The 21,317-nt window shown below is 40.1% G+C and overlaps 1 protein-coding gene across 10 annotated transcripts in view; it reads left to right on the forward strand.

Annotated features, from left to right (window-relative positions):
• Nucleotides 1-21,317, forward strand: part of PRKDC (protein kinase, DNA-activated, catalytic subunit) — a 164,890-nt gene that overhangs the window by 87,997 nt on the left and 55,576 nt on the right. For all 10 annotated transcript variants that reach the window (XR_014790119.1, XR_014790121.1, XR_014790122.1 and 7 more), the window contains exons 44-57: nucleotides 349-414; nucleotides 2,378-2,450; nucleotides 3,730-3,878; nucleotides 4,253-4,390; nucleotides 5,298-5,417; nucleotides 10,217-10,360; nucleotides 13,702-13,853; nucleotides 14,251-14,382; nucleotides 15,628-15,739; nucleotides 16,535-16,659; nucleotides 16,757-16,906; nucleotides 17,700-17,873; nucleotides 19,645-19,743; nucleotides 20,428-20,638. Coding sequence is in view for 6 of the 10 variants with exons in the window: in XM_084849588.1 (XP_084705714.1) it covers nucleotides 349-414; nucleotides 2,378-2,450; nucleotides 3,730-3,878; nucleotides 4,253-4,390; nucleotides 5,298-5,417; nucleotides 10,217-10,360; nucleotides 13,702-13,853; nucleotides 14,251-14,382; nucleotides 15,628-15,739; nucleotides 16,535-16,659; nucleotides 16,757-16,906; nucleotides 17,700-17,873; nucleotides 19,645-19,743; nucleotides 20,428-20,638 (1,845 nt within the window). In the remaining 4 variants the exon portion in view is untranslated. The remainder of the gene's footprint in view (nucleotides 1-348; nucleotides 415-2,377; nucleotides 2,451-3,729; nucleotides 3,879-4,252; nucleotides 4,391-5,297; nucleotides 5,418-10,216; nucleotides 10,361-13,701; nucleotides 13,854-14,250; nucleotides 14,383-15,627; nucleotides 15,740-16,534; nucleotides 16,660-16,756; nucleotides 16,907-17,699; nucleotides 17,874-19,644; nucleotides 19,744-20,427; nucleotides 20,639-21,317) is intronic.

Here is a 21,317-nt window from a genome sequence, read left to right on the forward strand (position 1 = left end):
AGTTTCCCACCCCTGTCATAGGTGGAGGAGTTTCTCCTGTCTAAGCTATGTAGTTTTCTGCATTCTGCTAATTGGAAGGTTGACATATTCCACCTCCTGGACTTGAGGTATCACCTGTGAGCTTATATCACTGAGAGATGCCTGCTTTCTCTATTGAATGCTGTAGAATATAGATATTAATAACAGCCACTAGTAATATTTATAAGATTTTTATTGACCTTTTCATGCAGGCAAGTCTTCATAAATCATTGTTGGAACAGATAATTAACAATTTTTATAGTAACTTTAGATAAAAATGTATAGTATAGTGATCATATTCAAATTTGCATGTACCCTTTAATTACACAGAATTTACTTGTTTTTGAAAACTTGTTGGATTTGCAACACCATTACTCATTTCCCATCGAGATTGAGGTAGGAAGACATTACTTTCCAATTTCAATGAAAATTTCAGTAATTTTTATCTTGCATAATAATAAACTGAATGTAATGAAAGCAACAACAAAAACAGCACTACAGTGTAACTAATAAGCTTAACTGCTCCCTATTCAGAAAATATTTTTTTTTCTGCCACAAGAATTCTAGACCAAGCTAAGATGGGTGGCCAAGTCACAGAAGACAAATATTAAGATTTTACTAGATTTTAATCCGGATCTCTGCAATGGCTCCTACTCTGCTAACCAAGCCTGATAGTGATGATGGCAAACCCCAAGATTGCTCTCACCGAACATGTCACCCAGTCTTTATTGTGGTTGACTCAAACAGTATGCCTATGTTGGGGGGATCCTCTATAGGAATCCATGAGCCCACTGTGGTGCTGTGGTCATGGAGAGAAGCTGGAACTATAACACAATTTAATGGCTTAAATTTGGGGAAAATTCTTGTCACTGATAGTGCTGAATATATGATGTTGATACATGATGTTAGCTGATAGACACAAGTTTCCAGAGGGATGTTGCTCTTACATTCATGAGCAGACTGAGGCCTACCATCATATTCAAGGTGTGTCCAATAGCTAAGGGGATTGGCTGAGCCAGCAGCTGCTGGACTATGGGGGATGATGGTTCTTTCGCTGAGAGTTGATCCAGGATATGGCAAGCAAAATGGGTCACATGGTCAGAGAACACAAGATTTGGGAAATCTATCAGGTTCTTCAAAGGTACAGGGATGCCTAATCAGTTTGTAGGTTATACCCTACTTCCCCAGTATCCCCCCTTAATGATCAGAGTGACCAGTATGAAGTTCATATTAATCACTCCATATTGGCCACAAAGGCCATGTGTATCCAACCTCATCAAATGTGAGTAAGATGGGGCTTCATAAATGGAATAAAGGCTTGCAGGAAAAGCATTTCTTGGCTAGTTTAAATCAGTATGTGAAATTCTACACTACCTGTACCCACTGCGTTTTGGTCCATGTTGTCCCCTAGGGTTGTCAGGTTGGAATGCTGCAGTGACAGTAGAAGCCTCAACTAGCAGAACTCCTTATCGGGATCTAAACTCTATTATAGATACAATTTCCCTCTTGGCTGCCTGCCTGCCTGCTTTCTTCCTTCCTGGCAATAGCACGCAGCCATTCCTGCCTCTAGGATCTTGTCACTGGAGACAAAGGTTGCCTCCATGGCACAGAGTACCTTTGACCAATTTAGGCTGCTACATCAGCTGCAATCGTACAGCTGCTGCAGCATCCTAAATAGCCTGGCCATGGTTTGGTAACCTCCAGATTAGACTGCTGTAATGTGTTATATGTCCCTGCACTGAGCAGGGGGTTGGGCTTGATGGCCTGAATGGCCCCTTCCAACTCTATGATTCTACATGGAACTGGCTTTAGAAGACTGTTCAGGAATTGCAGTTCAGAATACAGCTGCTAACTGAGGCTGGGCATCACATCGATTCTTTGTCAACTGCACTGGCTCTTGATCCACGTCTAGGCTCAATTCAGTTCAATTTGACAGAGAAGAGAAGTGACATGAAGTAAGGATTGCTTAAGTCAAAATGAAAAATGACCAAAATATGGGGCAGTAGTATTTGCATTACATATAGAAAGGAAAGTAATAACAGCACTTGGCAACAGCTGACGTATGTGAAAAAAGGAAAGGGAGTTATTCAAGATAACTGTAACTGTAATGTTTCCATCTGACTGACTGGGAAGAGGACAATGGCCATACTTCAGGGAGTTCTTTTTGATAATCAAAGGGTTGTGGATTGCCAGTGAGCTCTTTTTTCCTTTGCAGCAAAGTTGCCCACTTCTGTTCAGTATTTTATATGTTTAATTCTAGATCCCTCTAGATTTGGAAGAACTATATGGAATTATATTAAATATGTAATGGAATTGCAAATGGATTGGGTTTCCTTTGAAAATATTTTGTATGTCCTAGGTTCCTCTTGAAAAAAAGAAACAGTACATTGCTATTAGGAAGGAAGCCAGGGAAGCAATGAGTGTGGATTCAGGTATAATTATTTCCCATTATCTAAAAACCGATGATGATGATTTATTTTATATAGAGTCATCAGTGTACATGGCGTTTTATGGAGTAAGATCTAGGTAAAGTACTCTAGGTAACTTTTCCAAGAAGCTTATAATTTATATTTTAACATTAAGAAAAGGGAGGAGAGGGTCATAGAATCATAGAATAGTAGGGTTGGAAGGGGCCTGCAAGACCATCGAGTCCAAATGCAGTTACATGTACTTAATACATTGGTTCAGTTTTAGACAGTTTTAAATACCATTTAATTATGGCTAAAGTGGATTGCAAGGAGGAATTTGAAGGAAGCAAGAGAACCGGCACTGCAAAGGTGTTCTGGGTGGGAGTTCCGGACATAGGGGGTGGATAATTTCATTTATAATTGGATTAAAACATTAAATACAAATGCAAGTAGAGTGGAAAACATGCCTTGCAAAAAAGTAAAACATTTTGACTGAAAGTATTTATTTTAATTATTAGAATATTACTAAAATTGAAAAAAAAATTCTACATTGTAAATGCTTTAATGCACCCTTAAGGCCCTAATCTAACTACATTTGCTGTGCTTAATTCCCATTGAAAACCAATGGGGCAATTATTATTCATACCTAATTTATGTTTTGCTGAGCTGAAGGGGTCTCATGTGTAACTAAATATGGTTGGATCAGGGGCTTAATGTTTAGATGTTTCTGGTTAAGTCTGAATGTATATTTTGATTTGAAAGAAAAAAAAACCTTTTAAAATTGTCCTTTATTTATTTAAAATAATTCTAGGCTGCCTTTAATGGCAGAAGCCCTCCATTGCATTCAACATGAATAACATGAGGCTGAACGGAACTTTCATAACGTTTAAGTTATAGAGACATCTAGTCTTCCTTCATTTACACAGACACACATGCACACAAGAGTGTCAAAACCGAGCCTACAATGGAGACTTTGCTGATTTCCTGGCTGTGACAACTGAAGCAAAAAACTATATCTGTAACCTAGACATATGTTTGTGATCTTCCTGTCTATATTTCATATTTGTTATGCTCTGTGTTTTTATTGTAATGCGATGTGAATGTGCCACACGATAAAGAAATAAATAAAATAATAACATGCACACATACTGAATGGCAGAAATCCTGTTCATGTTTTACTTAATGTTGTCTATTGGACACACCCAAGAGATCTGTGCAACGATTCTATCATTTTATTAGGTAACCAGCTTTTCAGTCCTCTGTTTCTCTCTCAGTATAACCAGACTGGGCATTTCTCTTTTAGGTGAACCACACTATTTAGCGTCAGCATCATATATGGTAGACAGCAGTCTGAGTGAGGAAATGAGCCAATTTGATTTCTCAACTGGAATACAGAGTTTTTCATATAACTCTCAAGATCCTACCACCTCTGGTTCTCGTCTCAGGATAAAGGTAACTTGGCTTGTATGTTATGTATGAAAACTGCACGTGTGTATAGTCTGGATTGTGTTAAATTTCCTTGTTTCTGTGAACTTCAGATTTGGAAAGAAAACACCATCCATTTAGCAACCTTAAGAGAACAATCCTATGCTCTTTATGGAATGCTCCAAGAACAGAGCACTCAGTTCCTTTCTATGCCCTGCAGCTCTTGCTTACAGGGTGGAAGTCAACAGAGATGTGACGCTTATGGTATTTGTCTTCTGTCCACAGATGGAAGAAAAATAATTTGCTCTGCAGTGGTTGGTTGGAGCCAGAATGTGGGCCCTGAATCTGGTAAAATTAAATGTGGTACCCTCGGAACTAATTTTCAATTGTTGTTTATAAAGGAGCCCTCAGAATCTATGGTTCGAGATGATGTTATGGAATTGGAAATGGATGAGCTCAACCAGCATGAATGTATGGCCTCTATGACAACCCTGGTCAAACATATGCACAGAAATAACATCACACCCACAGTAGCAAAAGTGAGTATCGCCTTGTTAACTTACACACTTTCCTAGATTTTTCAAGATGGATTATCAGTGCTTCTCAAGTAAATGTGTTGAAAATTCAGCAGACCTATTAGGTGAAACATTTCTGTCTTGTGAAAACTTCAAAATTGTCTGTTACCTTTTCATTTGCAATACTCTTCATTTCTGTAATTTGTATTCTACTTGTGATTTACACCCAGTTGCTCTAGGAAAGAACTCAAATCACTTGAATGCAACCAAGAATGTAAAGGGGTGTGATGTGTAAAAGTGCTCAATCTAAAAGGTTCTGTTGATTTTTAATTGTTTGCTGTCATACAGGAAAGTTTGATTTTGTATTAAGCCATGTACTTGTGTTCGTACAGATTTCTGTATCATCTGACTATGTCTAGAAACAATCTCACATCCTTTACTTTGTGAAAAGCTCCCATTTCCCTGGACATTTTCACCTGTGGATTAATTGTTGGGAGGCTCCACTACCAATAATTGAGGAAGGATTATGGCTTCACTTCCTTGATTGCTGATCTATATATGAGTTAGCCTTCTTTTGTTGTCATATTTGAGGGACTGCTACCAGCACTTCTAAACCAAACGTTTTCCAAACTTAAGAAGCATGACACACATTTCTCACTAAATACATGTAATCTGTAAGTCTAGCAGTATTTCAGGTGGATGATTTGCTGCTTAGAACTTCATGATCAAAGTCTCTAGAAGCTCTCACATGGCATGGCTATATTTGGGGTCAAATTGATCTTGGCTGAAACCTGATAAAATAAAATACTAGAAAAGTGTTTCTATATAGTTTTCTGAAACTGCAGCTGCCAAGTAAAGTTTTTGTTTTTTGGTTAACACTTGCAGTGTCTATGTGTGTATATTATATAAAAATAATATTTTGGGTATTTAGGATGCAGATTCACCAGATCTTCCTCCATGGATGAAGTTTCTGCACAGCAAACTGGGGAATCCGTCTGTATCACTCAATATTCGCCTGTTTATAGCAAAACTCATTGTGAATACAGAAGAAGTGAGTCATTTTTTTAATGATACTGTAAAAATGCTGTTATAAATGGATGCTGCAGTTGTATAGCCTTGGTGTACAGGAGTATCAGTGCTAGCATAACTTTTCTCCATTACATATTTATTAATAAAGGCAGTTGAACACATTGTTTATGAACATATGTGAGGATTGTGTTCTTAAAATATTACAAGAAGTGGTGAAAAGAAAGTAGTGAGATGTGTGCACCTCTAGGCTGAACAGAATACAATTATATGTAGGTATAACAATAGAGCGTCTATTCTGTATGTATGATCTACTGAGTATCCCCTCTACTCAGCACTGGTTAGGCCTCATCTTAAGTACTGTGTCCTATTCTGGGTGCCACACTTTAACAAGGATGCAGACAAACTGTGGAGAGGGTTCAGAGGAGGGCAACAAAGATGATTGGGGGCTGGAAACAAAGCCCTATGAGGAGAGACTGAAAGAACTGGGCATGTGTAGCTTTGAGAAGAGAAGACTGAGGGGAGATATGATAGTGCTCTTCAAGTACTTGAAAGGCTGTCACAGAGAGGAAGGCCAGGATCTCTTCTCCATCATCCCAGAGTGCAGGACACAGAATCATGGGCTCAAGTTACAGGAAGCCAGATTCTGGCTGAACATCAGGAAAAACCTCCAGACTGTTAGAGTAATATGACAACGGAACCAATTACCTAGGGAGGTAGTGGGCTCTCCCAAACTGGAGGAATTCAAGATGAAGCTGGACAGCCATCTGTCAGGGGGTTGGACTCGGTGGTCTTATAGGCCCCTTCCAACCTTACTATTCTATGATTCTGTGATAACCTGTTTGCTTGGGGGGGGGCAGTTTAGGGCACAATCCTTTCCTTGTTTAGACATAAAAAAGTCCTACAACTCCCAGTATTCCCTAGCCATCCATTCTGGCTGTGGAATGCTGGGAGTTGTAGGAGTTTTTATGTCCAAACATGCACAGAATTGCGCCCTTAGTATATTTCAGGATGGATTGATTTAAATCATACATTTAAATCATGGACGAGCAATCCTATGGCCACTAGTCAGCGGCTAGATGACCATAGGATATGTGGTTTTCTGGGAACCGACCTTCCCCCTGCTTCCGCAGTGCCTCGGTGGCAGCGCTGAACAGCCCCGTGCTTGGAAAAGGAGCGCAGAGTGGCCAAAATGGGGCGTTCTGGGGGGTGTTCCAGGATGGGGAAGGTGGAACTGCTGATACAACACATCCTATGTGTCATACCAGCAGCCTCCTCACCCACTCCGCCTTCCCATGGCTAGACAGCCGAAATCGGCTGTCCAGCCGCGAATGCAGGGCAGGAGAAGCATGGAGGGAACAGTCCCCTCCATGCTTCTCGTGCCCTGCATTGGATAGTCGGTCGCCTCCAAGTTCGAGACAGCCCCCTATCTCCATAGGATGGCGCCCTAAGAAAATAAGGCCAATTTAAATCAAGCTTCCCTTTTAAATAACTGGTTTAAACCAACTTTCCCATTTTGAAATGCCTATATTTCCTGAGCAAGCATGCATCCAAACTGGGTGTTTAAACAATTAGAACATAATAGTTTACAACTAGGGAAAACTTTTATGTAACCTAAAGACACAATTCAAAACCTCTAGCTGTACAGCTTTTTGTACTATGTTTTGCATGCATATATGCCATGGCTATAAGCCAACAAGGATTCTAAGCGACATTACTTACTTGGAAGGCTAAGGCTCCAATTCTGTGTGTGCGTGTTTGGAAAGACGTCCCACTGAACAAAGTGGAACTTGCTTCTTAGTCAACGTGCATGAAGTCAAGCTGTAACAAGTCTCCAGAACTTCCCAGAAGCAAGGGATGGTAGTTACTTGGCAAAATATTATTTCTCCATGAATGTCCATACAGTTCAATTGGTAGAATCATAAATAATAATAATGTCACAACTAAATACATTGCATACCTCAGGTAGTTGGGTGAAAAATAATAATACAAGATCATTCATAGGGGCATAATGGATGACCTGGAAAATATGACATAGCCTCACCTAGATTATAGTGGCTGTGATGACCTGCTAATCCCTGGCCCCTGTATCTAGTCCTAACGTAAGTACATAAACCAGGGTCTTTAACCTTTTCAGACCCATTTGGCAATTTGAAAAGTGCCCTGAGCCCTGAGCACCACCACAAATTGGCTCCCCAGCCCCGTACAGTATCCAGTCAGAAAAAGGATGGGAGCGACCCTCTTATCTGTGTGTGTGTGTGTGTGTGTGTGTGTGTATGAGTGTGCATGTGTGCATGATTGTGAACATTGTGTGTGTGGTACTCACTCTAGCTTCTCTCTCTGGCTCTTCTCTCTTTTCTTCTCTCTTTGGCTTGTCTTTCTTTCGTCCTTTCCATCTCTCTGGCTCCTCTCTGGTTCTGCTTTCTTTCCTTCTCTCTCTCTCTGCTTCCTCTCTCTCCCTGTATCCCCATCCCCATGCAAGTGAATGGAGCAATTTCTCCATTCATTTGCATGGGGTGAGAAACAGCTGCCCTTCTGAAAATTGGCTGGGGGGGTGAAGGTCACCCCCCCCACACACCAAGGTCCCTGTTGTTTCAAGGGTCCTTGGTTGAGGGTGGCCTTTGCCCCCCTTCAGCCATTTTTGGCAGGGAGGACTTTTTCCACTTCCCTATGTAAGGGAAAAACTGGAGGCTAAAACTTCAGGGGCCCTGGTATTGGATACCTAGGCATACTTACATTAAGCGGCCTCAGCTTGGTCCTGATGTTGCAGGTGAGGTTCCTTTGGGGATGTCAGGAGCGCCCTAGCTGCTTCTTACAGTCCCCTCCAATAGCCAACTCGGGACACAGATGATGAGGATTCTTTCCAAAGCTTTATTCCTTTATTACTTTATGACTCTTACAGATACTAATCACTAGCGACTAAGCAAGGAACTGCACTGGGGATAGATAGAAGAGTAGCCTAAGCTCCAGGTAAGGCAGTTGGTCCTTGTTTGAAGGAGAACCGTGGAAAGACTCTGAGCTTATGGGCTATGGAGAGATCCTCCCTCTTACCCTTGGGTCCTCGGGACGCGACCGTTGTTTTAGCACCAAATGAGCGGAGTGCCTCCTTTTGGCGCCCTCCATCTGTTGCCGCTCCCTGCATCTGCGCCGAGTGTCCAGCAAGCCCCCCTCCAGTGCTCTCTCACTGCCAGGGTCACTGTCTCTCTCAGGAATGCTGGCAGGAGGAATCTCTGCCAGCTGTTGTGCTTGTGAGAGATGAGCGAGCTCCTCTCCCACGGATTGCTGTTCTTCCTCAGAATCAGAACTGCTCTGGGGCTCTATGGGCTCAGTTTCCACCCTGACAGGGGACTGAGATAGAGTGTTCAGATTCAGATTTACTTAAATTCTACAAGTAAGGACTGAAACAAAGTCATAAACTAAATGCATTTATTAAAGATAAAGGAAGTTTAACAAACACACAAACCTTCAGCCAAGCCAAGCAAAGACCTATTCACACATCCTGCAGCTGTATGCTTACCACTCACACCAGTAGTCTACCAGCAAGGATAAAGGGATTCTCTCCTTCTCCAAGCATGACCAGGGACTCACAGAGGCCTAAGTGATAGGGTCAGAGTAATGTCTCAAGTTCGGGGGTGGAAAAAGAAAGACAGACCCAGGTCTCTTCCAACTTAAACGCCCCTCCTCAATTGGTAACCACCTTTCTAATTCATATTCTGAAATCTTTACATCTATTGGTTCACGTCACATTATAGGACATCCTATTCCCAGAAAGTCCGACCTTTTATCCCCCAAATGACCTCTCTCCTTGACATAAGGTATTTATGTCTTCCTGAGCTTTAGGTCTCCTTTTATGTGGTCAACACCTCCTTTTTTCTTCCCTTTATTTCCAGACGGGAATTGCAAACCACAACATGTTCTTTTCTATGACCCCGTACCTTTTACATAGTTTCCATATAAGAAAGAGACAGTTGATAACCTTCCAACTGACATCTCTTGTCAGTTTATATATGGCATCTAGCAAGCTTCAAATGCAGTAGACTTTGCTCCCCTAGCCCCATTACCCATTAGTGTTAACCCCCTTATAAGCACCATCTCTTACCCCTTAAACTCCCCTTACCCCATATTGTACCCAAATGTATATGGCAAGGCCAAAGAAAATCCTTACACATTTAAGCTAATGGATAGATCGGTCTATTGGCTTGCATAAAGAAAGGAAAAGCCCCTCTGCCAAAAACCGGGAAGGGGGGGGATCAACACCCACCAAGAAGCCTGTTGCCCCAAGAGTTCTGGGGGGGGGACTTTGCCTGCCCCCCAGTTGTTTTTCAGCAGGCAGGACTTCCCCTCCATTAAGATGAATGGAAGAATCCCTCAATTCACTTGCAGAGGGGGAAAATAGCTTTGTGGGTGACATAAACAGTTGTGCTGTATGATGACTTATATAACTTGTAGTTTTGAAACTGGTAGATGAATAAAATTCCATCAACACATCTTGGGTACAAGCATGGTTAGCTTCTCATGCAAGAGACATGCTATTATCTATGGCCCTTAATTGGAGTGTGCTAATTGAGAAGGGGGTTTGATTGAGAAAATATCTGAGTGACATATCTTATACATTCAGCATGTAAATATAAACAAGCTGTTCAAACATTAATGTTATTTAATGTTCCTACCTAGATAGAACATGATTTATCAACAAGGCATCTAACATTTTCTCATCAAACATTTGTAGGAATGCATTTCTCCATTTAATCTATTTTATTAATTTGTGTAGCAGTTTCTAGAATGGCAGCCTTGTACATATGACTTGCAGTTTTTCTTCTCTAGGTTTTCCAACCTTATGCAAAGCGGTGGTTAGGCCCCTTACTACAGCTGGTTGTTTGTGGTGATAATGGAGGAGAAGGGATTCATTACATGGTGGTGGAGATAGTGGTCACCCTACTTTCCTGGACAAGTGTTGCTACGCCCAAAGTAAGGAAACAAGTTATTTATTTAGTCATAATATTCTGATTCAGACATATTTGTAATGGCCATTAACTGAGTCAAATAATTTTAGGAAGAGTGAAATTTATCAGTTCTTAATAAGAAGCACCGCTGGTAATTCATGTATAATAACTTCTGGAGCACCAATAGGTTGTAAAAGCTTTCTTAGCAGTATCTTGAAGAGACACTAGTTGAATGCTTGTGGATATTATTGGCACCAAATACATGTTAGTAATAATATGTCAAGTGTCTTTTGAGAATGTGTTTATACATTTAAACTTTGTGTTATCCTGTGCAGTCTGACACTGCTGAAATGTTGATGCTTTCTGGCTCCTGAAGAATTAATCAATATAGAATAGGTGGCATAATACCTCTTCATGGCTCAACTAATGGTTTACAATGTTGTCAACTTTCAAACGTGCACATTGTTCATTAGACATAGGTATTTGGAGAAAAAACAGAATTGCACTAGATCATGTCCTCTGTTTAGGCTGGATTTAGACTAGCTGCATTTGCTGCTGTTAATCTGATCTCATCTCTTATTTTATGTTAATGTCCTTACATGCTTGGGGCTCAAGTTTCTTTTAAGCCGCTCAGAAACAGTGTACTGAGTGAAAACTGTGCAGCAGGTGAAAATGTTAACTAAGGAAAGGAAGCTTTTCTTTAGCTCTAGTTTTAGTAAAGCCTCAGAAGGCAGAGTAAATATGACAAAACAAAAATAGCCATTATTTTACTAGTTGGAGATTAATTTTGAAACCATACTGTTCAGTTCAAATTGGCTGGTATTTCCTACCAAAGATTAACATATAGCTAACTCAGTTCTTTTTTCTTTTTCTTTTTTAACTTGGAACAGTCTGCTCTAAAGTAGGAATGTTGATGTGCATGTATACATACCTGTGCTCCCCCCCTTCTCTCTCTCTCTCTCTCTCTCTCACACACACACACACACACACACACACACGGATGCTGGAGAAATTCTAGACAGACTAAAATGAGCTCAGATTTCTAAGAATCCGACCTGCAGAATCCACTGTGGCGCATCTCCCTCAGGCCGTGCAGAGTCTGTGGACTTTTGGATGATTTTTTTACTTTCCTGAAATTTACACATAAATATTTGTAGGAAAATACACATGTTTCTGCTGAGGAAATGTTGAATGGAATGGGGAACAATATACCAGATGTTACATACTGAAGTGAATTATGTAAATACTTAAATATTTATGTAATTATTGGTGAATTTTTCTGCACAACGAAAAAAATATTCGCATCTGTCTCTGGGTGGCTGATGGAACAAAAGGCGCCTGACAATCCACGAGACATAGAGCGGATTTTACACAATCCGTACATCCCTACACACACACACACACACACACGCACGCTACAAAGCAATATGTCCATCCAAGTCTACTTAAATGGATGTTACCTACCAAGGCTGTAATTTTCTACACAGGCTGTATGAATTCAGTTGGTTACTGTGCACAGGACTACACACCAGCTTGTTAGTATAACTTGAACCTTATAGTCACAGAGTGTATTGAGATCCATAAGAGGACTGCAGCAATGGAATAAAAGGAGAGGCCCTCTTATGGATCAGTAACTGGTTAAAGAACAGAAAGCAGAGAATAGGAATAAATGGTAAATTCTCCCAGTGGAGGGATACAAACAGCAGGGTATCACAGGGATCTGTAGTGCTTTTTAACTTTTTCATAAATAATCTGGAATAAGGAGCAGTAAGGTGGCCAAGTTTGCTGATGATGCCAAATTATTTAGGGTGGTTAAAACAATAACTGATTGCAAAGAGCTCCAAAAGGCTCTCTCAAACTGTGAGAACAGGCAATAAAATAGCAAATGCAGTTCACTGTAATGAATGTAAGGTGATCCACATTGGGGTAAAGAATCCCAATTTCACCTATATGCTGATGGGGTCTGAGCTGGCGGTGACTGATCAAGAAAAGAGATCTTGGGGCTGTGGTGGATAGCTCAGTGAAAATGTCATTGTCAGCCCAGTGTGTGGCTGCTGTGAAAAAGGTAAATTTCATGTTGGGCATAATTATAAAAGGAATTGAAAATAAAACTGCCAATGTCATACTGCTCTCATATTGGAATATTGTGTTCAGTTCTGGTCACCCCATCTAAAAAAGGATATTGTAGAGATGAAAAAGGTGCAGAAAAGGGCAGCCAAAACGTTCAAGGGGCCAGAGCAACTCCCCTATGAGGAAAAGTTATTACACCTGGGGCTTTAGTGTGGATAAACGGTGAGTAAGGGGAGATATGATGGGCATGTACAAAATTATGCATGGTGTGGAGAAAATGGACTGACATTTTTTCTCCCCCTCTCATAATACTAGAATCCAGGTTCAACCTATGAATCAGAGTGGTAGGAGATTCAGGGCCACCAATTTGGACAGGTTTAAAGGGGGATTCAACAAATTCATGGAAGAGAAGGCTATCAATGGCTACTTGTCATGATGGCTATATATTACCTCCAGTGTCAGAGGCAGAATGCCTCTGTATAGCAGTTGCTGGGGAACATGAGCAGGAGGGTGCTATTGCATTCATGTTCTATTTTTGGGCTTCCCATAGGCAGCTGATTGGCCAGTGTCTGAATAGAATGCTGGACTAGTTTGACCATCGGTCTGATCCAGCATAGTTCTTCTTATGTTCTCATAACACTGTTGCCGTTTTTTCTTAAAGATGTATTTTTTTGTTTCCTTGTAGACCTGTCTTGGCAAATCTAAAACACAGGTTAGGTTGACCCTTCCCTTTTTCTCTGATTTTCTTGTTCTAGGTCATGGGGCAAGCATTAGGTTTGCCAAGCAGTGTGTTTGTTTTCATGCTTGTCCTAGAATATTTTTTCTCTTGATTTATGATGCAGTTGGAGAACCAGACCTTTGTAATATTCATTTTGCAGTATGATAGCTGGTTTCTCATGATGCGAGCATGGTTAAGAAGATACTGCATTGTTGGAATGTGAAGTTGATGACTTTAAAAATATATGTTAGTCCTAAATGGAAAAAAAATGGCTAGGTTGAACCTTTTCTTTTTATAATACATTTGAATTAAGATAATTCATGCACGTTTTGTCAACGGAAATGGGAACTGTACCACCACTACTATTATTTAACATGTGTTTGGTATGAGTATGCTATTCAGTGTACACAACAATTTTGTTTGCATTTTCCACAAGAGACTGTTAGTCATATTAATTAATTGAATGTTGCAAGTTACACTTTGAGTGCTAAATAGTGGAGGGAAAGTGTCATGTGTATCTGTAATCAATCAACAACTTCTTGTGTGTAATAAGTTGCTTTGTGATTCCTTCATACTAGGGAGATATCAAGGATCAAGTCCTAGCTAACAGATTGCTTGAGTTCTTGATGAAAAATGCATTCCACCAGAAAAGAGCAGTGTTCAGACATAACCTAGAAATTATCAAGACAGTAGTAGAGTGCTGGAAAGACTGTCTCAGCATACCTTACAGGTAAATAATATTAATAAAGATACAGTTGCAGTATACAGATAGGATCAGTGTTGAGCTATGCCAAGGTCTATAGTTTGTGATCACAAAAGCATCCAAGTAGTTTGATGGCTTGCTTTTTCAAAGATAGTTGTAGTATTTGCTGATAGGTGAACTGTTGCATTTATACCAAATCCTGTTGTTGTCATGTCTAATAGTTTGCATGTTAACCTAAGACATCAGATAAACCAGTTGGATGATGGGGTGTGAATTAGTGAGAGTTCTATATAGGGTTTCTAAAATACTCCAGTTCATACTCTTTGAATAGTAAGCATGTACTTAACTACTTTCAGTTTTTCTCTAGATTTGCCAATGTATGTGCTTCTATTTTTGATGCCCTCCATGTTTTTGTTTACTATAGGATAATATTTGAACGGTTTTCTGGTGGAGATCCCAATACAAAAGATAACTCCGTGGGAATTCAGTTATTAGGAATTATTCTTGCTAATAATTTCCCTCCCTATGATCCAAAGTGTGAAATAGATAGTGTGAGGTAAGAAAAACAACTTTTTGAAACTGAGTTTGACATGTCTGTTAAAAGTGTATTGAACATAAAGAATTTGGCGAGTAGGAAAGGAAATTGGAAACACCTACGCCTTGGGTCCTGAAGTGTACACAACCTTCTTCAGCCAGCCTTATTCGCAGAAAGGACAGGTCCATTGCCTGCTTTTAGGGACCACTAGTGGGAATTTTTCTGCCATAATTCTTTATAGTGCTCTCTCCACAGAAGGTGTGCTTTTCAGATGTGAGTTATTTTAGTGCAGATTTCCCCAACCCAGCACTGTCGATGTTTGGGATTTCAATTCCCATCAGCCCCAGCCAACATGTCCAGTGGTCAGGAATGCTGTGAGTTGTAGTTCAAAACATATGGAGGGCATCAGGTTGGGGAAGGCCATGATAGATCGTCGGATCAAACTATTTAATGGGTCCCTACAATGTTTCACTTCCGTAGGATTGCATCAGAAAGCTTTGACTCTAATTTGAATCTGTATATCTCAAATATTCTGTCTTTGTAGTGCCAAGATCACAAAGAGGCATTCCACAACTGCAGTGATCACATGATGTACCTGTGATAGGGAGATCATACAGAGGTTTTCCCCAGGTTAAACTATATGAATGCATATTGACCATCCAAAAAGGGAAACATTTAGACATACAATGCTACATTAAAATTGGCTTTAATATACATGGGGAGCAGAATGGATAAATTTAACAATCCACTGAACAACTTGGACTTGAAAATTTAAAGAAACTCTGAAAACTGCATATGCAAAGTACATGCATTAGACACTTTATAATCCATGCTGCTTAGCTTGCAGATAAAATAGGTGTCACAATGACTTTCCTTGATGTCTTGGGCCGGTTCATATGAACAAAACAAGCCACCATGGCTAGTTGTGAGTTGTGGTATGTGCTGGTCGCAATTTGCATAATCACCGTCCAGCTCTGGCTTATCATGTCTTCCAAACCCAGGCAGCATAGCTTGTTGAAGGGTTAAACAACCCTCAGATAATCCTTCAACAAGCCATGCTGCCTGGGTTCAGATGACATGGTAAGTCATGCCCGGGTAGTAATTATGCAAATCATGCCCAGCATCCATCGTGGCTCACAATAAGCCACCATGTTTAAGCCATGGTGGCTTGTTTGGATTGTGCAAACCAGGTCTCTGTCTGTCTCATGTAATAAATATTAAAATGCCATTCTATGAGTATCAAAGCATATTTCTTATTTATGCTAGATACTTCCAGGCTTTGGCTAACAACATGGCCTTAATAAGATACAAGGAAGTATATGCAGCAGCTGCCGAAGTACTGGGACTCATTCTTCAGTATTTTGCTCAGAAGGAAAATGTGAGTGCAATATGCTTTATGTTTTATCATTTCTAAATTAATGAAGAAGTTTGCTTTCTAAGTATATTATATGCCATTGTATTTGTTAAGCTGACACCTAGAATAAGTATTATGGAATGCTTTTAAAGCAGCATGTATATGTATTTACTTTTGCTAATCCATTGGATTTCAGTAGTATAACATTTGTGGGGAGCAGGGAATTGAATAAATATACTTTTGTATTAAAACTGTAGGAATTCCCATGCTAGAACTCACCAAAACTCTACCCAGTCCATCACTCTTGCCTCCGTTACTGGCCAGCCAGATGCCACTGAAAAACTATGTTGGATATAGCCATCCTCATTTTGTCCCCTAAGTTTAGTAAGCAGAGGTGTCCTGCCTCTGAAATGAAGGTGCCATTCTTATTATGGTTAGTAAGCACTGAGGGCGCTTCTGGATGACCTAGCACTAAGAATCAGAATGTATTGTGCAGCTATTGTGTCATACTTAACTGATGTTCTGACGTAAGAAAAAAGATGGAAGAAGTGGTGGGAAAACGTAGCAAGGCTACTGAATGGAAAGATGTTTTCATCTGGACAACATTTTCCTCCCAAAAATTCCATGAATGAACCAGGGTGTTAGCATGGTAGAAGACCCTGAAAGAGATAGCTTTCATGAAATTATCAAATTCTATAAGAACGACTGGGGAGGTCTCTTACTAGTAACAGTAGTAGTAATAATTATTACTAAAATATTTGGTCAACATGTTGAGCTTTTGCCATTTACAGCTATATAATGATGTGTTCAATTTTTCAGATATTTGACGGTCCAATTTATGATTTAGTCGTAAAGCAACTAAAACAGCATCAAAACACCAAAGAGGACAAATTTATTGTTTGCCTGAATAAAGTGACAAAGAACTTTCCTCCTCTTGCTGATAGGTATATAATAATTATTAATTGTCTTATACCGTAGAGAGGTTTGGTTATGTAGCTCTATTATAATGTCTCACACTTTCTAATTCTCGGTCATGTAAAGATTTATGAATACGATCTTCTTCCTGATACCAAAGCTTCATGGGGTGATGAAAACTCATTGCCTGGAAGTAATAATGTGCCGTGCTGAAGAAATAGCTGATTTGTACCTACAGTTGAAAAGTAAGGAATTCACACAGGTCATGAGTCACAGGTAAGTAGGACATAACTAGTCTATATTTCTTTTCAGGCTCTCACCCGTATCACACAGCTGGTTTGGAAATGTTTTTGAGCATGCCCCAGTTAAACAAATAGGAGTTGCTCAAAATAATGACCTGGTTCACATGTCACGGCTACCCAGGGTTTAGAGCCAGTGTCCTCTGGTTGTTTAGCTTGGCAGGAGCAGGCAGGCAGGAGCCAGCATGCTTACTCGCTTGTTCACCCAGGGTTTAACTCCCACTGCAGCTACAGTTTGTTAAACTGTGGGTTGTTGTGAATGAAGCAGGAGTGAGCAAGCTAGTTCTTGCTCCCTGATAACTCCCACTGCAGCCAGATGGAACTAAACAACCCAGGGATGCTCCATTCCTGAATTGTTTATTGTGATGTCTGAACTTGGAGTTGTGGGTTGTTGGGGGAGAGACAACCCAGAGTTAGAACCCATGGTTTGTTCTTGGGTTGTTGTGATATGTAAATATTTTTCATTTTGGCCCTTAGAGCAGCAGGAGGAGGCTAACATTACCGTACCCTTTCTGTTTTGACAGGGACAGTTAAGGTTCTTCAAAGAAGGAATTTCCATATTCACTTTTTCTATACCTAAAATCATGCTTATTGTTAATGCAGTGTAGTTATGTTTAAATTCAATTGAATTGTACTTTAAAACAGTGAATAAAACCTATTAAGTGTAAAAGCTTCTTCTGAAATTAAACCCAAATTCCTAAATATGCTAAATAAATTTTCTACATCTAGAAGTTCAGAGAATAATGAAAGCAATGTTGATTCTCTCCTAGAGATGATGAAAGGCAAACAGTATGTTTGGATATAGTATACAAGATGTTACCTAAGCTGAAACCAACTGAAGTTCGAGAGCTTCTTCCAACAATAACAGGCTTCATTTCTCACCCTTCACCATTATGTCGTGGACGAATGTATGATATTCTCATGTGGATATATGATAACTACAGGTAAGGATTCAAACACAGGTGGTATTATTATAAAGAAGACAAGGGCATAACAGCAGAATTAAACAGTAAAAAATGCAACATGAGAAACAACACACCGTGGCTCGCTAGGCAGAGCTGGTGGCTCCTCTCCCTGAAGAAGCAACAGGACAGAAATTCATGCTAAGACCAATTTTTGTTTTCACAGGCAGTGCATGAAATTTATAGCTGGGGCTCTGACATGTTGAAACCAGGGCTAGTGAGAACTTCAAACAGTGTCTAGGAGCAGGTACAGATTGTGTGCTAAGGGCAGGAAGGGGAGACAGAGGGAGGAGTTTTAAGGAGGCTGAGGGCTCAGAAACAAATTAGGAATAGAAGGAGTGGGAACCAGGTGACAAGATGGAACCTGATGAGAAATGAGTGAAAGATGCAGAAGCCTGAGGGAAAGGGATGGAGAAGTTTGGAAATGTGGGAAAAGAGGTATACATGAGGGTTGGGGAGGAAAGTTTGCAGGGCTAACAGGAGACTGACTTCATATAGATATAGAATGAACAGTCTGGATCTCTTGAATGCCTCTATGGGACCAACTCCCTTCAGTTCCTTCTCAAAACTCCTTTTCTAGGAAGACTTTGGAACATCCCCTTAGTCCCAATATTCTTTTCCAACTTAGCCAAAATATGTCTAATTAAAATTATCACATATTCTTCCCCTCTTTACCCCTGCCTCCATTCACCTCTTCCTTTGTTGTTTCCCTATGTATATTTTAGATTCTAAGCCCCTTGTGGTAGGGACCTGTCAAACCCACTTTGTAAAGTGCCAATGGTGTCATATAAAAATAGATGCATTTCATTGCTTATGGTTTAATAATGAGATTAATAAGTAAGTAACTTAGGACGCAATCCTATGGGGATAGGCGGCCGCCTCTGAACTCGAAGGCAACCGCCTATCCAATGCAGGGCAGGAGAAACACAGGGGGCATCATCTCCTCCGTGCTTCTCCTGCCCTGCATTTGTGGCTAGACAGCCAATTTCAGCTGTTTAGCCGCAGGAAGTCAGAGCGGGGCTGGCAGCGGCCGGAAGACACATAGACTTTGTTGTACTGGCATTTCTGCCTGCCCCGCCCCCTGGAAAGTCCCTTTTACACCACTCCGCGCTGCTCTTACGAGTGCAGAGTGCCAGGCCATTTCCATACGGCGGCACTGTGGGGTGGGGGGAGGTTCTTGGGGAACCGACCTTGGAGCACAGGCTTCGTGGTCAGTTCCTGGAAACCAACGTATCCTATGGCCATCTAGCCACTGACTAGCGGCCATAGGATTGCTCCCTTAATAAGTAATAAGACTGAGGGGGCTATAATAGCACTTTTCAAGTACCCAAAGGGTTGTCACACAGAAGAGGGCTGTAACCTGTTCTCTATCATCCAAGACTAGGACATAAGGGGCTTAAGTTACAAGTTGAAATAAGGGGCTTAAGTTACAAGAAGGTAGATTTCTGTTGAACATCAGAAAAAATGTCCTAACAGTCAGAGCAGTCAGACAATGGAACCAACTGCCTAGGGTGGCTCTCCATTGCTATAGGTATTTAAGCAGAGACTGGACAGCCATATGTCAGGGATGCTTTAAACCGGATTCTTGCACTGAGCAGGGGGTTGGACTCGGTGTCCTAAATGGCCCCTTCCAACTGTATGATTCTGTTATCTCATTGGCTTCACTGAATATACTGCACAGGTCTTCACTGATCTGTGGTGTGAGTGAGTGGGTGGGGAGTGGAGTTAATTATTTTTTTCTCTTTTTCCTCAGGGATTCTGAAAGCCAAGCTGATGAGGCATCTTCTGATGTGTATAAACTGGCAAAAGAAACTCTGCTTCAAGGACTGATTGATGAGAATTCTGGACTGCAGTAAGTAATGTATATTTGGATTTTTCCGACTAAAACTGTAAAGCCCTAATGACCATTTCAATACAGAAATCAGAATTTTCTTGCTACCTAAGTTAGATTGTCCACTGAATAGTGGCACATCACTGAAGAGTTTCACGTATTTGTTTCTGGAGCATGAGGTATTTTTTCTAATATTGAATTACATGCAGCAGGAGACTGACAGCACAATCCTATGCATGCCTATTCTGAAGTATGTTCCATTGAGTTCAGTGGGGCTTGCTCCCAGGAGAGGGGGTATAGGATTGCAGCTTAAAATACTTTTGAACTTTAAAAAATTGGTGTAACACAGAGATTTTCTTCCTTGATGGGGCAGTTCTTCCTCACATACAATTCCAAGGGAGCAATTACATCCACTAGTCCAATCTCTCTATATCTAACAGATAAGAAAGGAATTCTACCAGTAAATTCAATTCCCTGTTTCATGTTTCTGCCTTGATAAAAGTAAGTAATAAGGATTCTGGTCTTGCAAGGGTTGTTAACTGGTGATGTGGTGGGGATGATTTAGCTGGGGGACTTTTAATATGCCATTCATTATGTGTTCATTCAGATATTTAGAAAACCATAGGATTCCTATAGCTTGGCATTTTTGTATTATAGCCTATTTTTCATAAAAGTATTTGCATGTCTGTTTGTTTGTTTTTACAGATTGATTGTTAGGAATTTTTGGAGTGATGAAACTAGGTTACCAGCAAATACTCTTGATCGTATGTTGATTTTGTTAAGTTCTTTCTACTCAGTCAAAATCGAAACTCAGTATTTGAGTTTAGCTACAAATTTTCTACTTGAGATGACCAGCAAGAGCCCAGATTACTCCAGAAAAATGTTTGAGTATCCACTTTCAGAATGCAAATTTCAGGTGAATTTATATATTATGGTATTGTAATACAGTATCATTGGATAGTCTTTAGGATCCATAACCCTTTAGACCAGAGCCAGATCACTGAACAGCTCTTTAAATTGTGTTAATTATAATTTCAGTTGATTAATTCGAAGCTTTATCAGATGTAATCTGAGACAGTAATTTCGATACTATATTTGGGAAAATGTGATATTTTAATAGAATTACATATTTAATATATATACATTTTTTTCCAAATTAACTAGCTGTATATACTAAATAGCTGTATTTTTCCATTTTGTACTGATGAGAGGCAACGGGGAGGGGGGAATCAGCAAAGATTGCGCCCTTCACCTTTCTTCCAGTGATTATTGTTTCATTGTTTTATTTTTCCTAATTATTTTATTGGTTTGCTATTTTTATGAATGTATGAGCTGGTTTGGAGCCTTCAGTCAGAAAGCTGAGTATAAGTTTTAGAACAAATAAAAATAAATACTTTGTTTTCAAGGTTGAGTTTAAAAATAAATGCCAAATGGGGCAAAATCCTCATAATGTTGAAAGGCAGTCATCTTTGGGCTAATGTTATACATAGAAAGGACTACATATTGCATTTATTCAGTAGTCTCATTTATTTCAGTGGGATTTTCTCCCAGGTAAGTTTACCTAGGATTAATATTATTGTAACCATGACAGTAAT

Source organism: Heloderma suspectum, chromosome 4 (genome assembly GCF_057233095.1).
Source record: "Heloderma suspectum isolate Gila_16-S chromosome 4, 16-S_ref, whole genome shotgun sequence".
Classification (NCBI taxonomy): Eukaryota; Metazoa; Chordata; class Lepidosauria; order Squamata; family Helodermatidae; genus Heloderma; species Heloderma suspectum.